Source organism: Semicossyphus pulcher, unplaced genomic scaffold (genome assembly GCF_022749685.1).
Source record: "Semicossyphus pulcher isolate SPU_LCO1_2020_fin unplaced genomic scaffold, fSemPul1.0.p SCAF_10, whole genome shotgun sequence".
Lineage (NCBI taxonomy): Eukaryota > Metazoa > Chordata > Actinopteri > Labriformes > Labridae > Semicossyphus > Semicossyphus pulcher.
Window position 1 is genome coordinate 10884522 of NW_027211604.1, and position 19011 is coordinate 10903532.

The 19011-nt window shown below is 43.5% G+C and overlaps 1 protein-coding gene across 1 annotated transcript in view; it reads right to left on the bottom strand.

Moving 5' to 3' along the window:
- Nucleotides 1-637: 637 nt before the first annotated feature.
- Nucleotides 638-19011, bottom strand: part of LOC138594296 (ephrin type-B receptor 4a-like) — a 39409-nt gene continuing 21035 nt past the window's right edge. Inside the window, exons 3-17 of the mRNA XM_069665362.1 lie at nucleotides 16420-16701; nucleotides 14014-14404; nucleotides 11867-12019; nucleotides 9446-9781; nucleotides 9239-9363; nucleotides 8551-8716; nucleotides 8162-8261; nucleotides 6394-6458; nucleotides 6138-6251; nucleotides 5518-5765; nucleotides 5211-5426; nucleotides 4838-4987; nucleotides 4483-4676; nucleotides 3864-4022; nucleotides 638-3566 (exon numbers count right to left, since the gene is read on the bottom strand). Of these exons, the coding sequence (XP_069521463.1) occupies nucleotides 3458-3566; nucleotides 3864-4022; nucleotides 4483-4676; nucleotides 4838-4987; nucleotides 5211-5426; nucleotides 5518-5765; nucleotides 6138-6251; nucleotides 6394-6458; nucleotides 8162-8261; nucleotides 8551-8716; nucleotides 9239-9363; nucleotides 9446-9781; nucleotides 11867-12019; nucleotides 14014-14404; nucleotides 16420-16701 (2808 nt within the window). The 3' untranslated portion in view covers nucleotides 638-3457. The remainder of the gene's footprint in view (nucleotides 3567-3863; nucleotides 4023-4482; nucleotides 4677-4837; nucleotides 4988-5210; nucleotides 5427-5517; nucleotides 5766-6137; nucleotides 6252-6393; nucleotides 6459-8161; nucleotides 8262-8550; nucleotides 8717-9238; nucleotides 9364-9445; nucleotides 9782-11866; nucleotides 12020-14013; nucleotides 14405-16419; nucleotides 16702-19011) is intronic.

Genomic DNA, 19011 nt, shown 5'->3' on the forward strand with positions numbered 1-19011 from the left:
CGCCTCCTTCTAAGGCTGCAGCTCCTGGATTGGGACACAGCTATAGTGGACAGCCCATTAGCTACAGTTAAACAAGAGCTAATGCTAGCATTAAACATTTCGTAGGTAACATTTACTGTTTGATTGTGTTTCATTCAATTCTTAGCTAATGTAATGTTAGCTAGCTAAGGGTAGTGTTAGCTAGAAACTGGTTAATGCTAACATTAGTTGTTGTGACTTAGCTGTAGGCCTATCTAATGGGTTGTCAAATACATTGTTTCACCATGAAATATGTCCCGATGTGCCTCTAGACTTACTCTCTAAGTTGTTGATTAATTATTATCACTGAAATGATGAAGAATTGTCTGTTTTCTACATTTACGTTAAACCTGGAACACAGCGGCAGGATATTAGAGCATTTTAAGCTTCCAACCCTGAGAATGAAATGAGAGTAAATTGGCCGCCTTATGACTATGATGAATTGGACCAGAGGTAAATTATGTGGATTTTCAACTTCATTAAAAGGCATATAGAAATGTCCATGCTTAATTTAGCAGTCTCCATAGTTCACAAAAAATTAACTTTAACGACACTGAATATTCAGGCCATCAGACATGAAACATAAGTAAGCGAATAAGCTGAAAAATGAGTCCTCGATGGTAAACACTGGTGTGCATCTTTATTATGAATACTGAGTACAGATTAGCCTACACACAGGACAGTAATCAAAACATACTTTATCTATTCATTTTTTCAAACTCGATAATGTTAAGATCTTCAATATGAAGACCCGTAAATCCTTAAAGGAATCTCTCAGACTCTTGCATGACAATACCAGCGGTTTTGATTTAGGCCTATCATATACTTATGTGCTTTTAGAGTATCACAGTTGCTTCAATCATCCCGTCTTTTCATTAGCACAACCGCTAAAGCTCACTGTGCAGCCTTTAGAACCACATTATTTTGGTAAGCATCAACTACACTCATCACATCGCACTTGAGTGTGTGTGAATTTACACTTCAAACCTCCTGGAATATTAGAAAACATCAAAAAGAAGAATTTCTTTCATAAAAGTGCACCAAGAGAGAAAACCATTTAGAAAAAGTGACATATTTTGTATTCAACAAAGTAGTCTGAGTGTGTTTTAGATGTTTAAGCTTCATTTTCTTGATGCACTGCAGCTCTGTGAGCTACCTGGGGAAAATTATACATGACCTAAATGTCAAAAAGGCTGGTATTATCCTTGAAGTGATGCAGAGTCTTTGAGAAATACTTTGACATTTTGAACCTCAGCCTGTTATTCCTCTTCAACAAGCACTTGTAATATTGTGTCTGAGGGGGTACTCTGCTAATCAAACAGCAGCTCAACGCTATTATTAGCATTCCACCTTGAAACCTATGGATACAACCAACCAAAAGCTAGCCTGTAAGCTAGTAGACGTTTATCGTTTCCCAGGCTAAATGCTAAGAAACCTTTTTGTGTGGCTTAGGCACAAAAGGAGAAACACGTAGCTGACCCCACCAGCAGCGTATGATGAAAGAAAATAATATACTAAATCAAACGTGAGGGGGAGGGTGATCTGCTAATCAAACAGTAGCTCAACGCTATTATTAGCATTCCACTCTGAAACCAATGGATACCATCTACTGGCTCCAAGCTAGCCTGTTAGCTAGCAGAACTGTTTTTCATGTTTAACGTTAAAAAACATTTTTTTTATCATCGTAGCAAAAGCAGAAACATAATATCGACAACACAGACACAATGTGATTAAAGAAAATAAGACACTGAATCTAAAAGGTTGGGGGCGCTGCTCTGTGGTTAGATAGCATGTTAGCTAGTACATGCGAAATGTTAACCATGCTAAACGTTACAAAACCACTTCATGTATTATTGTGGTAAAAATGTATCAACTGCTTAAACAAAATAAGACTGAGCCTAAAAATGTAGGGGGCACTGCTACGCTAAACAAACATCAGTTATTAGCATTCTACCATGAGAGAAATACTATTGGCTACACACGCTAGCTTGTTATCTGCTATTTTTGCTTAGCTTTGGGGCAAAGCCAGAAGTGTTTGGTAGACTACAAAAATCAAAAATATTTTCCCCAACTTAAAATGTAAGAGGGGCATCTGTGCTAATTAAACAGCAGCTGCACAGAGTTGTTAGCATTCCAACCAGAAAACAATGGACACTGCTCGCTGCTAGCTAGAGTATTAGCCAGGCTGGTATCTGTGTATTGTTTTTGGTAGATGTTAAGAATGTTAATTTTTTTTTGTGTAGCTTTGAGACAAAAACAGAAGCACTTTTGCCGACAGCATATGTTGAAGAGAAATAATATACTCAACTTTAAAATGTCAAAGTAGCCCTTTAAGGTTCATTTCAACCGTCAGACAAAAGTCACTCATAAAGATTTCTGCTTTATAAAAATGGCATCAAAGTCCACAAAGATCTGAATGGCACTGGAAGATGAAGAATACAGAGTAAGAGTTAAAAATGTATCAGTTATATCAAGAAAAACAAGTTTGAGGCCAGATTGCGTCCTTAGGAAATTTGTAGAAAGAAACCCAATTCTACAGTGTTCTCTGGTCTCTGAGTCCACTTGGTCCTTGTTCAGTCCGACTGTAATGAAACCGAGCTGCCAGTAGAATCACAGGCAGGAGAAATAACCAAACACACTCCAAGAGAAACACATGGAGCTACTGAAGATTACAATTCACTTTGAAATGACAAAAGTGCTGATATGTCTCTGCGTCTCTCTTCTCCTCACATGTGGAGCTGGAAGAGGAGAGCCAAACTGGGAAGATAAGTCGAGCACGGCACTCTCCAGTGCCTGCATTACACATCACACCTGATTAAAGAGGAGGTAATGTTGAATTCAAATAAAAAAGAGGAAGTAAAATCCAACAGTGAAAATGTCTTGATGCGATCGGTGTCTCTGTAGTGATGTGATCCAGATGGAACTAAATGCAAGACACCCAGGGTGAAAGCAGTTCTCATTCATAATTACAACAATATAAAAACGGAGATCCTTGGATTGGCACCGGCTTTTCTTTTTCTCTACTTTGGTGAGGTGACTTTTTTTTTTTTGATACAACAAACCAGTTAACTGCCAGTTTTGAATAATACGATACTACAGAAACGTTGTAAACTCTGGCTCCTCGTGGTTCAGCACATTAATCGGGTCCTAACCTTGTGGAAGATATAAAAACACTGACCACAAAGTGTAAAAACGAGTCAGTCTGCTTCATCTCCTGGTCACTGCGGGTGCGAAGACTCGCCCGTCTCTGGCCGACTCTCTCGCCTCGATTGGAAAATCATCTTCAGTCTTTTATTTTTCAATTTTTTTTTACTGGTCATTTATAAATTCTGCCAATCTCTCTTTGAGTCCTTGGGTCGCAGAAGAGGATCCAGAGTGCTCTCAGTAAACAGCTGCAGCTGCGTGCTGGTGTTCACGTCCAGGTTAGGAGACAGGTGAGCTAGAAGGTCACGGTTGCAGTGCTCTTGTTCCGAAAGGTCATCGTCTGGATGCTGGAAAGGATTTTCCTCTGATGTCCGGCTAACGTCACTCCCATGTGCAGCAGATCCCTGAATGCAAATGAACAAAAATCTATAATTAGACAGGAAATAATCAAGAAAGATATAGAAAATAACATTTCAGTCAATGCATATTTGCCCTCCAGGCTTCTGTATAATCTTTAACTGAAATAGAAAATGCACTACAGGAAATTGTGGTCATAACTTTTTAAGGAATCATTTAATTAGTTTGCAGCTGCCACAACTAAAAGCTTTGAGAGTTGCTCCCTGACCTTGTAGCCATTCAGAGTGAATTGAAAACTAAAAATCAGTTTCAATCAGAAAAGATCAGATAAGAGAGGAACTGACTGTGTGGTGATCTGTGCCAGCTGGTCCACTGAGTTGAAGTTGGCCTGCAGGAAGCTGTCTTCATAGCGCTCCATCTTGATGGCCCTCAGCCATTCCCCCACTGAAGCGCACGACGAGAGGGCTAAAGGTGCTCGCTGGTCCAGCAGGGGGTAGGACGGCCTGGGGGACAGAGTAGGGAAACAAAGGCACAACTTTACCCACGCAGTCACCAAAACAACAGTGAGGAGCTTATACATATCCTGCAGCAACATTCCAGTCGACAAGCTGAGGTATAATCTGAGGCTGAGTGACTGACAGGGACAAACAATGGGATTTGTCAGGGGTGGAGTGTCCTCTGCTGTATGCGTCCAGCTGACAGGCAGAATGTGGAGGAAGGGAAATGGACACAGCAAGTGGCTGACAGGTCACAGCAGGACGCTTAGGTAGTACATAAGATTGGGCAGTAGGAGGTTGATGCCTGTCCTCTGAAGATTAGACTCCAAACTGACTAATAGAGGCATTAAGAAAGGACTGACATTCTTCCTCTTTACAGTTCATTCTCCAGCTGCATACTTTCTGTCACTGTGACCCTATTTGGGCAGGATTTCTGTCAATCACACAAACACATCGGCATTCTCACCCTCCTGCCTCTTGAGCCACTATTTTCAGCGATGCGGGGTTGCGGATCAGTTTGTCCAGAGCGCTGACGAGATCGGCGAAGCGAGGACGAGCTGAGCGGTCCTTCTGCCAGCAGTCCAGCATCAGCTGGTGAAGGTGGGTGGGGCAGTCAGGGGGTGGGGGCAGCCTGTAGTCCTGCTCGATGGCATTGATTACCTGATGATAATAAACCAAAGCATTAATAAAAAGTTATTTAAAACATTTAAGAGCTGTTGAGGGTTCAAACAGGAAAAACAGGAACTATAATGTTTGGCAATCTCATCATTTAGCTACGATTCAAACACTAATTCCCTCAAAAGTTCCAGAGTTAAACTCACATCCTGGTTGCTCATGTCCCAGTACGGTCGCTCTCCGAAAGACATGACCTCCCACATGACGATGCCATAGCTCCACACATCTGAGGCCGAGGTAAACTTTCTGAAGGCTATCGCCTCTGGTGCTGTCCAGCGGATTGGGATCTTACCTCCCTGCAAAGAAAAGCAAAACTGTCAGCTCTGCAAAACTTGACATGAGCAGGGTCAGGCGGTCCTCTGACAGCGAAGATAAAGGTGGCAAAAATATGATCTTTTACATCTGTTATATAATATTTCAATAAATATACAGCTTGGTAAACCCAACCCCAAAGTAAAGCATGCTGATGTACTGTAGATAAATGTTATGGGCATTATCAGTAGAGAATCGTGGTCTCACCAGAGAGCTGGTGTAGGTCGGGTCAGAGGAATTCTCCTGCAGGAAACGTGACAAGCCGAAGTCGGACACCTTGCACACCAGGTTGCTGTTGATCAGGATGTTGCGGGCAGCCAGGTCTCTGTGGACGTAGCTCATCTCTGCCAGGTACTTCATGCCCGAGGCGATGCCGCGCAGCATTCCCACCAGCTGGATGGGCGTGAACTGGCTGTCGTTCAGCTGCGGAGGAGAGAGACGGCTCAGTTGGAGAATGAATGAAGTGGCAGTCTGTTTAAATGAGCGAGTGTGCGTTTCTTTGTGCCACACTCACCCGGAGAAAAGAGTCCAGAGCTCCGTTCTCCATAAACTCTGTGAGGATCATGACTGGACAGCTGGCGGTGATGATGCCCTCCAGGTGGATGATGTTTGGGTGCTGGAACTGGCCCATGATGGAGGCTTCAGACAGGAAGTCCCGTCTCTGCTTGTCAGTGTAGCCTCCCTTTAGAGTCTTAATTGCTACATAGTTTTCTTTTTTCCCCGGGACCCTCAGCCGTCCTCGACACACCTCTCCGAACTCTCCTGCAGCGCCAGACACATAAAAACACATTAGGGCTGTTTCCTTTGACAGGTGTGCACATTAAGAGGACATCAGTGGCTTTTTGAAAACCTAAAGCTTGCTCGCAGCTAGTTGTGCCCTTTGTTTTCAATGCAGGCTGCAAATATTTATCAGTTAATTGTTTTATTTTCACCCTATTATTGATTTTTGTCTATTAAGAAAACAGACAATGTTTTCAAATGTCACGAAATCAATTCAACTTTTGAATTAGATAAACTTTTAATTGTGTTATTTTGAAAAAAACACACACTCAGGCTGTGAGTCCAAAGGAGGGCCGATCAGTACAAATATAAACATTTGTAAATGATGGGAAAAAGAATATGGGTGGGGCTTACCAGCGCCGATAACCTCCTCAATCTTGACAAAGGAAACATCAATTTCCTTGGCAAATTCTCTCACTGCCTCGTTAGGGTCCTCGTAGGTGAAGGGGTCGATATAGACCTTGACCCCTGCCGGAGAAATACAAACAGAGTCGTGGGAAAGGAAAATGTTAGAGCACTACGGGCAGGGTCACATTAGAAATGATTATCGTGATGTAAACGAGCTGTAAATCACAGCTGAGCTTCAGTCCGTGTGTCTCGTATCTGTTACCTTGGCCGATGAGGTACTGGTTGTTTTTGTCGCCCAGCTCTGGATCCTTTACTCGGCTGTGTCTGCTGCAGGTGGAGAGATCGGGATAAAGAACATGAGATAAGGACGGCAGCGCGTCTATCTGAAAAATGGATGTTATCGGCTCGATTTAATGCAAATCAGCGGTGTTACAACGCGACTGTTTAGCTGCAATAACAGCACAATAAGAAAGATGCCTCTCTGGCTTGTTGTTAGAGATTCTATCTGTAGAAGTCTCTGTGTTGTGGATGAACAGGGCACGCCAGGTCGGTCCTGACAATTATTTGGAAGCACTCAACTCCGCCAGATGTATTTATTTTATAGAACTAAATATATTTATTTATCTTTTTCTCTTGATTTCTTTTAGAAAGCACGATGAGAAGTGATCCTGCTCGTTAAGTGTAATTCAGAGGAAGACTCAAGGGAAGGAGTAAGGTTAGGGGTTAAGAATAATGTGTATTTGCCGGTCAATACTTTGTGTTGTTATTCTGTGTTCTTCACTGTCATTATCATATTAATGTGGCTGTATGTATTGTTTCTGACAGGGAATTACCTAATGATACACACCAGCAAACCTTTGCAAAACAAAACATGGATTCTTTTCTGACTAAAATACATACTCTAAAAACAGCCAAAATGAAAAAAAAAATTACGTATATCTAATAAAAAAATTCTACATTTTCTATTTAAAAATAATTCTATGTTGCACACACTCATATAAAAATATGATAATCAATTGATCCCCAGCGGGAATACTCTGACCTCCCATGGAGCAAATACAGCAGAGGTCGACTCACACACAGGCCCTCTAGCCGACAGATAAACAGAGCTTAAAGACGATCTCTGTTCCAAACACATCACCAACATTTTATTTTTGCTCAGACACAAAAAACTCCGCCTCTTGTTTGCTCTAAACAATCCCCAGTGATCTCGAACACACAAAGAAGCGCGATGGCTCGTGGTAACGTCGAATACCTGAGCCAACCTCAGTGCTGCTGCTCTTTGACACAAGCCGCTCCATTATAATTCTGCTGGCGCAAACTCATCCCTGCAAGACCGTAACAACCCTGTAGCTACTGGATCCCTGCCTTCCTCCATTTCTCTCCCTCTCCCACCTCATAAGCCTAAAATAGCAATAATGCACCACCCTCGGTTAGTGGCAGATCTGGGCCTCAGCCGCTGGTTTTGTGTGTGTGTGTGCATGTGTGTGACTGAGTGTGTGTGTGTCACAAGGTCACAGCTATTGTTCTCCTGTCCTGTGGAAACAGGGCTGGGACGCCTGCATCCTGTCTCTCCCTGCCCTCTACCTCTATCGCCATTTCTCTCAACCTGTCTCTCTCTCTCACACACACACACACACACACAAAAACACACACACTCTCGCTCTGCCTCTGATGGCATCCAACAGTATTTACTCAAACAATGAAGCCTAAGGAAAACGTTCTAATGAGCAGGAGAACTTTTAGCTGTGTAAGCAAAAGGCATCATGAGCGTCGCTTTGTGTCTGAGCTGCCTCACACAGAAATAAAGGTGTAGATAACAGAGTGCAAATCCACGGTTGATAAGATACGAGTGTATAAACAAAAGAACAAAGTGGTGCAAAGCTGTAAAATTGGGGTCACGGTTGTTATTGCTTTTCGATTTCCCCCTTTTTGCTGTTTCCTGTTATTCTGTCAGCCTCCTTCCCTTCCAAATCTATCTTTTATCTCTGCCTCTCCCTCCCTCTCCTCTCCTCTCCCCTGGTTCTCACCGTATGCAGTAGGCGGCCACAAAGACGAAACTGACAAGCAGCAGCATCCCGACAGCGATAAGGATGCCGGGTACCAAGAACTGGGAGGCAGCGTCTTGTCCTGAGAGAGGAGAAGGAGAACAAAAGAGGCGAAGGAAAAAGAGACAGACATACAGAGTTGGAGTAATGTAATGACAGAAATCATGACAGAAGGTTTACACTGGTAGTAAAGGAAAGTGAGAAGGAAAGAAAGAGCATGACAGGAATTTATAATGTTAAAAAGGCTCGATACAAGGACGCTAACTTAAAACAAGGACACGGGTAATAAATTCATAACAAAAGAATGTGAAAACCTCCCCGATGGAAAAGAAGAAAATGTGTGAGAGAAAGCAAACAGGGCTCTTTCCTACCATCAGGAAGCGTGTGGAAGACGGCTGTAGGACTGAAGCTGCCATATCCGGCCATGGTGCGCACCCGCACCTGCACCTCGTACTGACTGGCCCTGCGGAGGTCCGTCAGCACGGCCTGGTTTCTGTTGCTCTCTGAGTAGCGGCACGGAACTTCACTTCTTCCATCCTACAGGATGAAAACACGAGTTAGCTGCACTGGAAACCCAAAAGGACTCCTATAGAATAATCTATATAATTAAAGAATCATAAACGTATAATTGGATATCAAATTAGGGAACATTAAAACATAATTACACAGCCTTATATTTTTATTCCTCTAACCTTTATTTTGACAGCTAATCTCACTGAGACAAGAGGCCTATTCTCGAGTAAGACCTGGTCAACGATTACATATATTTTGTATTTATTTTGTTCTAAGAAAAGCATCATGTGTCTGTCAATCAAATACACTCCCCTGTGTACCACAAAGTACTTCGAGAGTTGTCACAACACTGAACAGACAGCCTTCTCTCAGAAATCAGATGGTTTTAAAATTGATGGTTGTTAAAAAGTACTCCTGTTTAAATCTTCTATCCTGAATTCGTAATCCTGTGGCACAGTGGTACTGAGAAAAAAGAGTCAGGACACCTGAAAGCATGCGACCTTTAAGCCAGTTGACAGTTGAGAGATATTGTAAGGTAGCCCTCACCTTCTCACAGTAGCGTATCTGGTACTGCAGGATGGTGTAGTGAGGCTCAGCGGGGACTGACCAGTGCAGAGTCAGACTGCTCTCTGTGGAGTCACTCTTCCGAATCACAGACACCAGCGACGGCACTGCACAGATGGCAGAAGAATTATAAATACCACAGCAAGTCTCGACTATTTATACCTTTCTACCTCTCTCTGCACCTCTTACCGTCATGACTGGTGGTGATGTTGACACTTTCACTGGCAGGGTCCTTGCCGGTGAGCTGAGAGACCCCGTTGAGTGTCTGGATTGTGAAGGCGTATGTGGTGTGAGGCAGCAGGCCCCACACCTCCAACCTCCGACCCAGAAGGCCTTGCTGCGCGGGCCGGTAGCTGACACTGTCTCCGCAGGGGAGGCACGGCCCCTTGGGGGACCTGCAGACCGTGCACCTGACGGCGTAGCTCAGGTCCGTCCTGCCGCCGTTGTCCAGAGGCTCGTTCCACTCCAGGCTGAGGGTGGTGTCGTTGATCTGGGTGACGATGCTACGGGGGGCCGAGGGAGGTCCTACAGAGACAAAAAAAGAAACTTGGGCTGTTATAACTCTTGTTTTTAAAGGGGGGGTACTGTGCTAACTTCAAGCTTCATATTCCACTCTGTGATACCTGTGGACTAGCTTAGCATAATTTACACTTAAAAAAACTCTGCTCTGTCCCTTTAAGAAACCCCGCCCCTACAAGCCCACTTTCTTCTGATTGGCCAGCTCTCTGAAGCCTGACGTGACGTCACACAGTGCAGCGTGTAGAAAAAACTGTGTGAAACCTGGCGTTCACAGCAGCCTGCAGACTGAGCTGAGAAGCCTGGGGATTACTCCAACATACTTTGACCTACAGATTTGAAACTCCACCCACGTTTAGTCTGGACACCCAAGATTGTAACATTATATACATGTCTTAAAATGTGAAACAGCATAATACCCCCTCTTTAAGGATTAAACAAACAGGATGTAGCATGACCATTAGCCTTACAGGTGAAGGAGGATAGCTCTGCGATGAGCCAGGCTAACGGTTTCCCCTTGTTTCTAGTCCTAATGCTAAGCTAATATAGCTGTAGCTTTATATTTACCCGGCAGACTAAAGAGAGCTAAGAAAGAAAAACCTCTTCTATTCCTTTAAATGTTTCTTTCCCTGGTCGTAACAGCAGCATTAGTCAGGCCTAGGTGGTGCAATTTTAGAACTTGTTAGCCTGACTCAGCAGAGTCATTATACAACATTACACATGATATAGCTTCCATTTTTTCTCTTGACTGAATACCTTTAGAAAGCACCAGCACTCATCCCCCGAATACTGTCACATTATTCGGTCAAAACTGTCATCAGCTTTTAATATGTAGGCGTCACTTAGCCCTGCTGCAATCAGAGTGTGTAAAATTTCTCTATTAAATCAAATTATAATCTCTGCTGTGTCATTTTACTGCTGCTTTACCTTTCCATGACCCACACAGACCATTTGTTTACGCTTTACATACCCGCTGAAGTTCTCTGATTCAGTCTGCACATGCAGTCACGAAGCAGAACAATGATCCTGCAGTGGCTCTGCATCCCAGCAGGAGCATATGTGTTGCAGAGTCTAACTGGTGCAATTACATTTGTCTAAAACTAGATGATAATGATCACCGTCTGAAGAAGATAGCTATCGCCTCAAGCCAAGCATAACTAAACAGCAATAGCACTCAGCCACTGTGAATGAGTTTCTGTTCCTGCCAAGGAGACAGAGCTTTGTCGCGGAGCCTGCAGCTAACTTAAGTGCTAATAGTGTTCTCATTGGAAACCCAAGTGGGGCAACATCAAGAGAGACAATCTGGGTGCGAATGAAGTCTGAATTCAACATGTGAAAATGGGGATTTTTTTAGAGGCGATACATTTTACGACTTTACAATCAGAAAGCACTTTATTAAAATAACTAAGGCTGTCACAGAAATGTAAAACACTTATTTTCAGGGCGAAAGGTCCAAATGATTTACTGATGGCTCGGCTGGGTTGTAATTTGGCAGTCAAATTGAAAATATACGTGACGTGCAGGATTCCACAGGCAATCCGGGACAATAACAGAACAAATAATAGGAAAAGTCTAATTATGAGATTAATAATTAAGATTAAGCTTTTGTAATTAAGCTTATCGGTGGATGTAAAGTCTAGTCGGCTTTGGTATCACACCTGTACAGAACGGGAACTGTCGGCATCCTGAAGCAGTTTCACATTGTTTCCCGTCCTCTTTATGGTCATCCCAAAAGAGTGCACCTAATTAAAAAAGTCCCTCCCATTCACACCAGCGACATGCGGCTCAATTGAAATTCCTGAATCCGCATAGAGGTGTCACTTGAGACCATCAATGCCTACTCCACTTTTGAGTGAAGGCCCTACCCCCCCCAACAACCTGTCACAAAAGACATGCATCTCAATGCCCGACAGCGGGACAAAGGACACAGAGCAGATTAGAGGAGTTTGGCTAAATGACCCCGGAGGAAAAGAGAAACAGCACCACAGACGTTAAAAACAAAGTGTGTTAGGGAAGGGAAGGAGTGAAAACAATCATTGGATGCGTTAGCTGTTTGGCTAAACTGTATTTGCATGTGTTTTTCTGTATACTTACTCGTGCATGGGGAGTCGGCAGCATCTGTTTCTGCACGCAGGTACCCAGAGCGACACGCACACACGGATGCCCCCCTGTTGGTGGCGTGGCTGAATTCAGGACAGCCTGTGCACTGTCCCTCTGCGCCCGACTTGAACTGACCCACAGGACAGGCTGAGGAGGACAGGAAGGACAAATATTATGATTCAGACCATGACACTTAATCTGCAGCCCTACAGTGTCCCCGACGGTGCAGGGGTCAAACCGTCAAATAAGGTTCTGTGTTTTTGTTCAGGGTGCTTCGGTGGCAGATGGTTGCGGATTGACAGACAGAGCGATGTAACGAGGGCCATAAAGTGAACACAATCACGGTAATGAATGCGATAGTAACAGTCACTTTAGTGAATAAGCCAGGCTGTCACTGACATGCTGCTTATCATTTAACAAACTTCACCATATGTTAATGTGAGAGGCCAGTCTGACACTTTACAGACACTATTATAAAAAACATATACTGAGTATGATAATAGTCATTAGCTACATCCCGAGTCTGAACCCATTCTCCTGCTGTACTCTGCGCAGCACACATGACCGTGTAACGAGCTGTCATCTCGTAACGCCACATACAGTCACAGTGTTTACAATACGTGTTGGCAGTGTAGCTCCAGCTGCTGAGTGAGAGGAATCAAACAATAAACTGTCACACCAGGCGGAGCATTGTTACGGGAGACTTGTTTTGCAGGTCGACACACTCAGGCCTTTCCCACACGGGCGTTTTTTGCCTGCTGGAATTTCCCTCCTGCACGTAATGTATTGGTGCGTGCTGCTGCATATCATCACCTGTTGAAGGTTGGTATAATGTGCTAACCAGGGTGATTTGAGCTCCTGCTTCCCCCAAACGACCTTTATTGATTTAAATCTTCTTCTACTGGTCTATAAAAAAAGATTTTTTAATGAATTTTAAGCACTTGCAGCACATATGCAAATTTGAGCAATTATTTCTGGAGTTTGTCCACAGCAGCAAACATTCTGGGGATACTCAGGTTGTCATCATGAACCCTTCCTTATTATATAACATGGCTCGAGCTCATGGAACATATACCCCTCCTATGTAGCAGTATGTATAGCGCTGCCAGACTTCAAAAGACGGTGTTTACATATTGTAATCAAGCTCATCTGTGACACTGAATCATCTTGACAGCGTTCATAAGTTTTACATTAAAGGCTCGTGTTTGACCCAGAAAATGTATGTCCTGTCTATAGGAGATAAAGGCATTACAGCAAAATTAATCCAATTGTAAACCTGGACGCCGATTTCATTTTCTGGAATGACCGGCCTTCCAAGGAAAATTAACTGTTCAATCTTGCTATAAAGGCAATTTCCCTTTATGGTCTGGGGAGTTTTTCTTCCTCACAGCTCTCCTCAGCGACAGAACGCCGCAAATGCCAACCTCGCTCCACCAGAAGCAAAATGTCGGAAATGAAATTTTTGTTATGAAAAATCATTATACCTCCCACGGAGATCAAACTGAATCCTACCTTCAAACCGAGACAGATGCAAGCACACATTTACTGAGAAAACATTTCTTCTTATGTGCCTTTGTTTTTTAGTGCTCGACATTTGTCTGTGCTGCTGTGATGCAGCGCTGGTGCGCGCGTGTGTGTGTGTGTGTGAGAGAGATTGTGCGCGTTGGGGGTGTTCATGCACGAGGCTTGTTAATTGGACTCATTAGACGGAGCTGCTGCACGGCTCCTGAGAGAATCCTCCTGCTGCTTCCTTCTTTTTTTGTCTGCTCTGCTTTGATGTTCTCAAAGTGATATGATCTTTACCTCGAGCGTTCCCCTCCGCTCGCTCCCTTCACCTCCCCGGTCCTCTTGTGCTCGTTCTATCTCGGCTGAACCACGAGTTGTCGCAGCAGCAAGCCTTTGACCCTGCTCTTCCTCTCTGAGATAAGTGCTGCTCCACCTGACCTCTCTCTTATTTCTCACCGTGTGTCAGAGCTGTTCCCCTGCCTCATTAACTTCCTCTGCCTCTCACTTCCTCTCCACAGCTTCGACCCTCACCCCACCCTCATCTTACCATTGTTTTCTTGTTTAGTCTGCCTGCTCTGCTGCCTCTGTGGGTGTAGTCTATAAACATATTTGCACATGTGTCCTAATTTCCTTACCTGCGCATCTCGTGTGTCCTTCGGCAGACTCAAATCCCTTTTTGCAGGCGCAGGAGGTCGTCGGCTGGCCCACCCACTGACCGTCTTCGCCACAGAAGAGCTTGGGCGGCCGGGGCCGAGGCCCCTGCTGGTCGGCGTTCTCCACGCACACACCCTGCGCCTCCTGCACCAGAGTGCGGGGAACGGTCTCAGGGAAGGAGGAGAGGGCGCTGACCAGCGGAGGACACTTCTTGAAGAAGACCCTGACGGACAGCAGAGCCATGGAGACGCCCTGAGCCTGGAAAGCCAAGTAGAAGCCTCTCTTAGTGAGAGGGCCGAGTCGTAAGGTCTTCACGTTGAACTTCCTCTCCCCATTCATCCTCAGGAGAAAGTCTGCAGCCACCGTGTCCACCTAGGGCAGGAAGAAAGAGAAAAGATCTTATGTAAGGGCCAGATTCCAGCACACAGGATGCACTTTTCAATAGGACCAGCCTGGCTGGTTTTAGCCCATTAACTAGACATCACATATGCTTCATATTAGTGAACATTTTCCAAAGCATACCAATGTGATTTTTAGACTGATTTACTACCTACCTAGCAGCCATTGTTTCCCATTTCTTACAGTACGCTTTTGAACCTCAACTTGCAGGGATTTGAAATGTGCTTGGGAGACAGGCGATTCATCACAGTGAACATTTCATCACTTTTATTTCCCTGTCAAAGTTACATTATTAAGTGGTAATGAAGCCGAGGAGCAGGCACTATTTTGAAACCGACGGTGTGTTCAAGGACGCTGCAACATCTGAGGTTTGATGACGGCGTGCAGAAAAGCGCTGAGCTCATAAGCTGTGCGTGTGGGAAATGAAACCCAGAGGATAAACTAAAAGTTAACGCACAAGTTGTGAAACAGATAGAATGCACAGATAAGCAGAGTTTCCTAAACAGCGTTTCTCCCATGTGACGACAACATAACTTTAGCATAAACTAAAAGACGAGATCAGATGTCTACTGCAATAAATATAAAACTGAAGCAGCATTATTGTCTCTGCAGGCCGAGTGTGTCACTGTAGATATGAAATGCAAGCCAGCTGTATAACATTATCTAAGCAGTATCACATGAGAGGTTGGGATGTCAGACTGAATATCATCACGGCTGTGATTCGGTCGAAGGCACGAGGCAGCAGGAGGCTTTTATACAACAGTTACACAAGCAGCAAGAAGTAGTAAAAAGTTATAATCCACAACAGATTCATTTTTGCTCCATCAACTGAAACTGGACTGTTGTTGCCAAGCAACCCAAACATTCTCCTGCACTCTGTGTCTACAGGTGACCACAGAGCAGCTACACTCTCTATCATGTACACTTATCTGTCGGTTTTAATTTATCATCAACCAGTGAAATAAGAGTCTGCTGTGTGATTCTGAGGTACCAGCCTGATCAGTGTAGATGTTAATTAACAGTATTCAGAACACCTGGCTGAGGCGGAGTGATACACAGAGTGAAAAGTCTCAGTGATGTTGTTCTCTACTGTATATCAGCACTCATGGAATGCTTCTTGTCCAATCAGATTGCTTGGTCAGAACTAACTGTTGTATAAACATACAAGAATAAAAATCATTGATGAAATGTTGTCAAGAGATCAAACAGGCTGTCCTGCCTTAAATAATATATTGTAAAGTCAAAGTTTTCAATGATTACTGGGCTTTTTTTCTTGATACATATTGTCAATTTATAGCTGCTCTTTCATTAAGTCAGGGGACTAAAGCTAAAGCAGTTAGCCGTTCAACAGTAAATCATCTGCGACTATCATTGGCTTTATTTTATTTGGATAAATCATTCATCATCTTTCAAGCAGTGACGACAAACATTTCCAACTTCTCCCATGTCAATCAAATTTCAATCAATCAAATTGTGTTTGTATAGCGCCAAATCATAACCAAAGTTATCTCGAGACACTTTACAAAAAGAGCAGGTCTAGACAGTACTCTATTTAGAGAGAGGCCCAACATGAATCACCACGAGTGATGAATCACCCTTGGTTGACGCACGTGAGTATTTGTCATATCTAACAGTTAAATGAATATCTCTCGGTTCTGGACGGTTAATGAGACACAACAAACACAGAACAAAAGGCATCACTGTGAACAACATGCATATTTTCCCTTTCACATTTTATAAACCAAATCGTTAATTGGTCAATTGAGAAAATAACACCCAGATTTTTCTACAGTGATATAAAATGCTCGTTGCTCCTGGCAAATAATCCTGTTCCCAGGTGGGATAAAAAAAGTAGTCCGGAGTGCCTCTTTAATGCAGAAGTTCTGCAAGATACTGTTTCCTCAAACAACCACAGAGAGCATAAAAAGTATCAATAATACTCAAACCTCATTACGATAAACATTTAGGACTAATGAGAGTGGGCGCACCTTGATGTACGGGTTTTCCATCCAGGGCGGGTAGCTGTACGTGGCCTCGTCCGACTCCGCCTCGTAGTAGTAGAGGTTAAAGGTCTCCTTACAGCTGCGGTGGTGGGTGCTCCTGGACGAACACTCCATCATGGTGAAGCTTAGCTCCACGTACACCTGAGACGCTCCTCGCCGCTGGATGAAGCCGCTGCGCAGCCAGTGGCTGGTCGAGCTGTTGGTCTGCAGGATCTGATAGGTCCTCACTATGTTGCTCTCCTCGTCTAAGCCGCTCACCTCCTCCCACTGAGAGCAGAGAGGAGAACAAAAGGTTAGAAAGATATCTGGCCAAGAAAGACTTTCACCGGGGTCTTTCTGTAATTTCTCACATTAAAAGTCCCATTCGTTATAATAGTACTGCAGTTTTTGTTGGCTCAGTGCTGTTCTGCACCTGTCAGAGACCCGGGGGACAGATGTGGCCTGCAGTGGATTGTGATCCAGACCAAATCTAAATCTGGGTTGTTAAATCATTCCTCCTGCTGAGCTGCAGCCAAGCTAGTGGGACTACAAGTCTCGCTTGTCAAGCAGAGTACACAGTAACCCAGACAGACACCGCTCTCATCCTTCAACACACTTTCAGACTGAAATACAAGAATACAGAGGGGATATCACAAATATGTATGAAGTGGAAAACCCTACAAAGAAATCTACATTTGTTGGGGAGCCAAAAGCAACAGAAAAATGCTTTAATGTTTGACTTCTGAGTCAACAGCAAACATGTTCACCATCACCATGTTCCCAAGAGCGGGAAACAAGCAGCAAATTTACATACTCAGGGCAGAATTTAGCAGATTTGCTGAACTTGAGGCTCAGAAATTCAGTTATGTAAATATGTAAATCTTTAAAAATCCATTTGCAGATGATGTGTTGAGTGAGGCAGAATGCTGGTCTGAATGAATTACAGTGCAGCCGAGCACTGAGAGCCAGGTTTGCAGCTCTGAGGGGAGAGTTTCCCTTTTAATCCTTAAAAACATAAATACTATAGTATAGAATTTGGCAGCACATATTCCTGTGAGCAAAATGTTTTCTGTGGGGAGGATTGACAAAACATCCCGCAGGGCTCATCTGGGTTTGACAAAAATCACTGAAAGAAATTGTTTAAAATGTGTTTGAAAGCAGAGAGATAAGGGCGTGTGCGGACGTATATTCTCATACGTTTGAGAGACATGAAGTCACACGCGATTTACTTCAACATACATTGAAAATGTGTCGAATTCATAGACGGATAACCACATGGGCTCAGTGGACACATGCCCACCCAGGGCCCTGAGCCAATGGGGGCCCTAAGAATGAATATCTTGTGTAAAGTATTTTTGTTTGGAAAATGAATGTTACTTTGAAATTGTTGTTTGAATGTTTTTTTTAACTTAGCGATTAAATCCATAGACGTAATGACGTAGGTTGCGAGGTACATTAACTTTCTATTTCATGGTCAAAATAACATTTTGAAATGGAGAAACGTTGGCTCAGCGCGTCGGCAAACACCAACTAAGGAAAGAGGGAACACATGCTAAAGATGCTTCAAATATCCTTGATTTCAACATTTTTTAACAAAAAGTAAGTGGAAGCTGATTGTGATACTTTTAGCTGGGGGGGGGCGGTGCTACATCGCTGCGTCCTGGGGACCTGGATGCTATTTAGGGTGTGAATCTTTCAATATCTGACAATTCGATTCGATTTCGAGGCCTTTCTTAAGGTCATCAATTGATCCGAAGACAAAAGACATTTTTTAATAACTTCATCTGTAACATTTTAAGAAAAACAAGTTATTACAAAATAAAAATTACATTAACGTAAATAAGGCCACTTATATTTATCAGAAAGTTTCCATTTAAAATAATATTTTGACACAAATAACCCTGTAAAACTCCAATCACACGATAATGCTCAGCAGCTCTTTGAGACAGCGATAGTCAGCTTGTGTGTGAGCTATTCTGTGGCCGTTGGTTGGCTGCCCCATACATTACCGACACAGAGAGCTAGCTAACGTTAGCAGCGCTACTGACTAGCCAGGACCGACACACTTCAGCATACTCCAGCCGGAAATGCTGCACGGCAAACAATGCATGCAGCGGGTTTGTTGAACAAAATCGGTTTTTGGAAGTTTGAAATCGATTCAGAATTGTAGAAATTAAGAATTGCAATTCTGACATGACATGATCCTAATGCTAATGCAGCCCTGGTCGTTGGTTGCCCCCTGCTATTGTGCGACCAAATTTTTGTGCATGGTGAGGGTACATTTGTATAGGGCTCGTGGTGAGTTTGTGCCCAGGGCCTGTGGTCATGATAATCTGTCCCTGGTCGTATTATATAACATCTCTTCAACACTTGAAATGTAACCAAGCGCACATTCGATGTTACTGATTGAATGAGTCATTACATCATTAATGTTGTTTAGGATTTATGTGAGGCCAATTATGCATTATTCATCGAGATTCAACATCAACGACTTGATTTTGGTGGCCATGTTAGACGTGTTTGAAGAAAGTAAATGACACAGATATGCTCTGTTTAATGCAGACACAGACATTCAGCCGGTGTATGTTTAGAATAAAT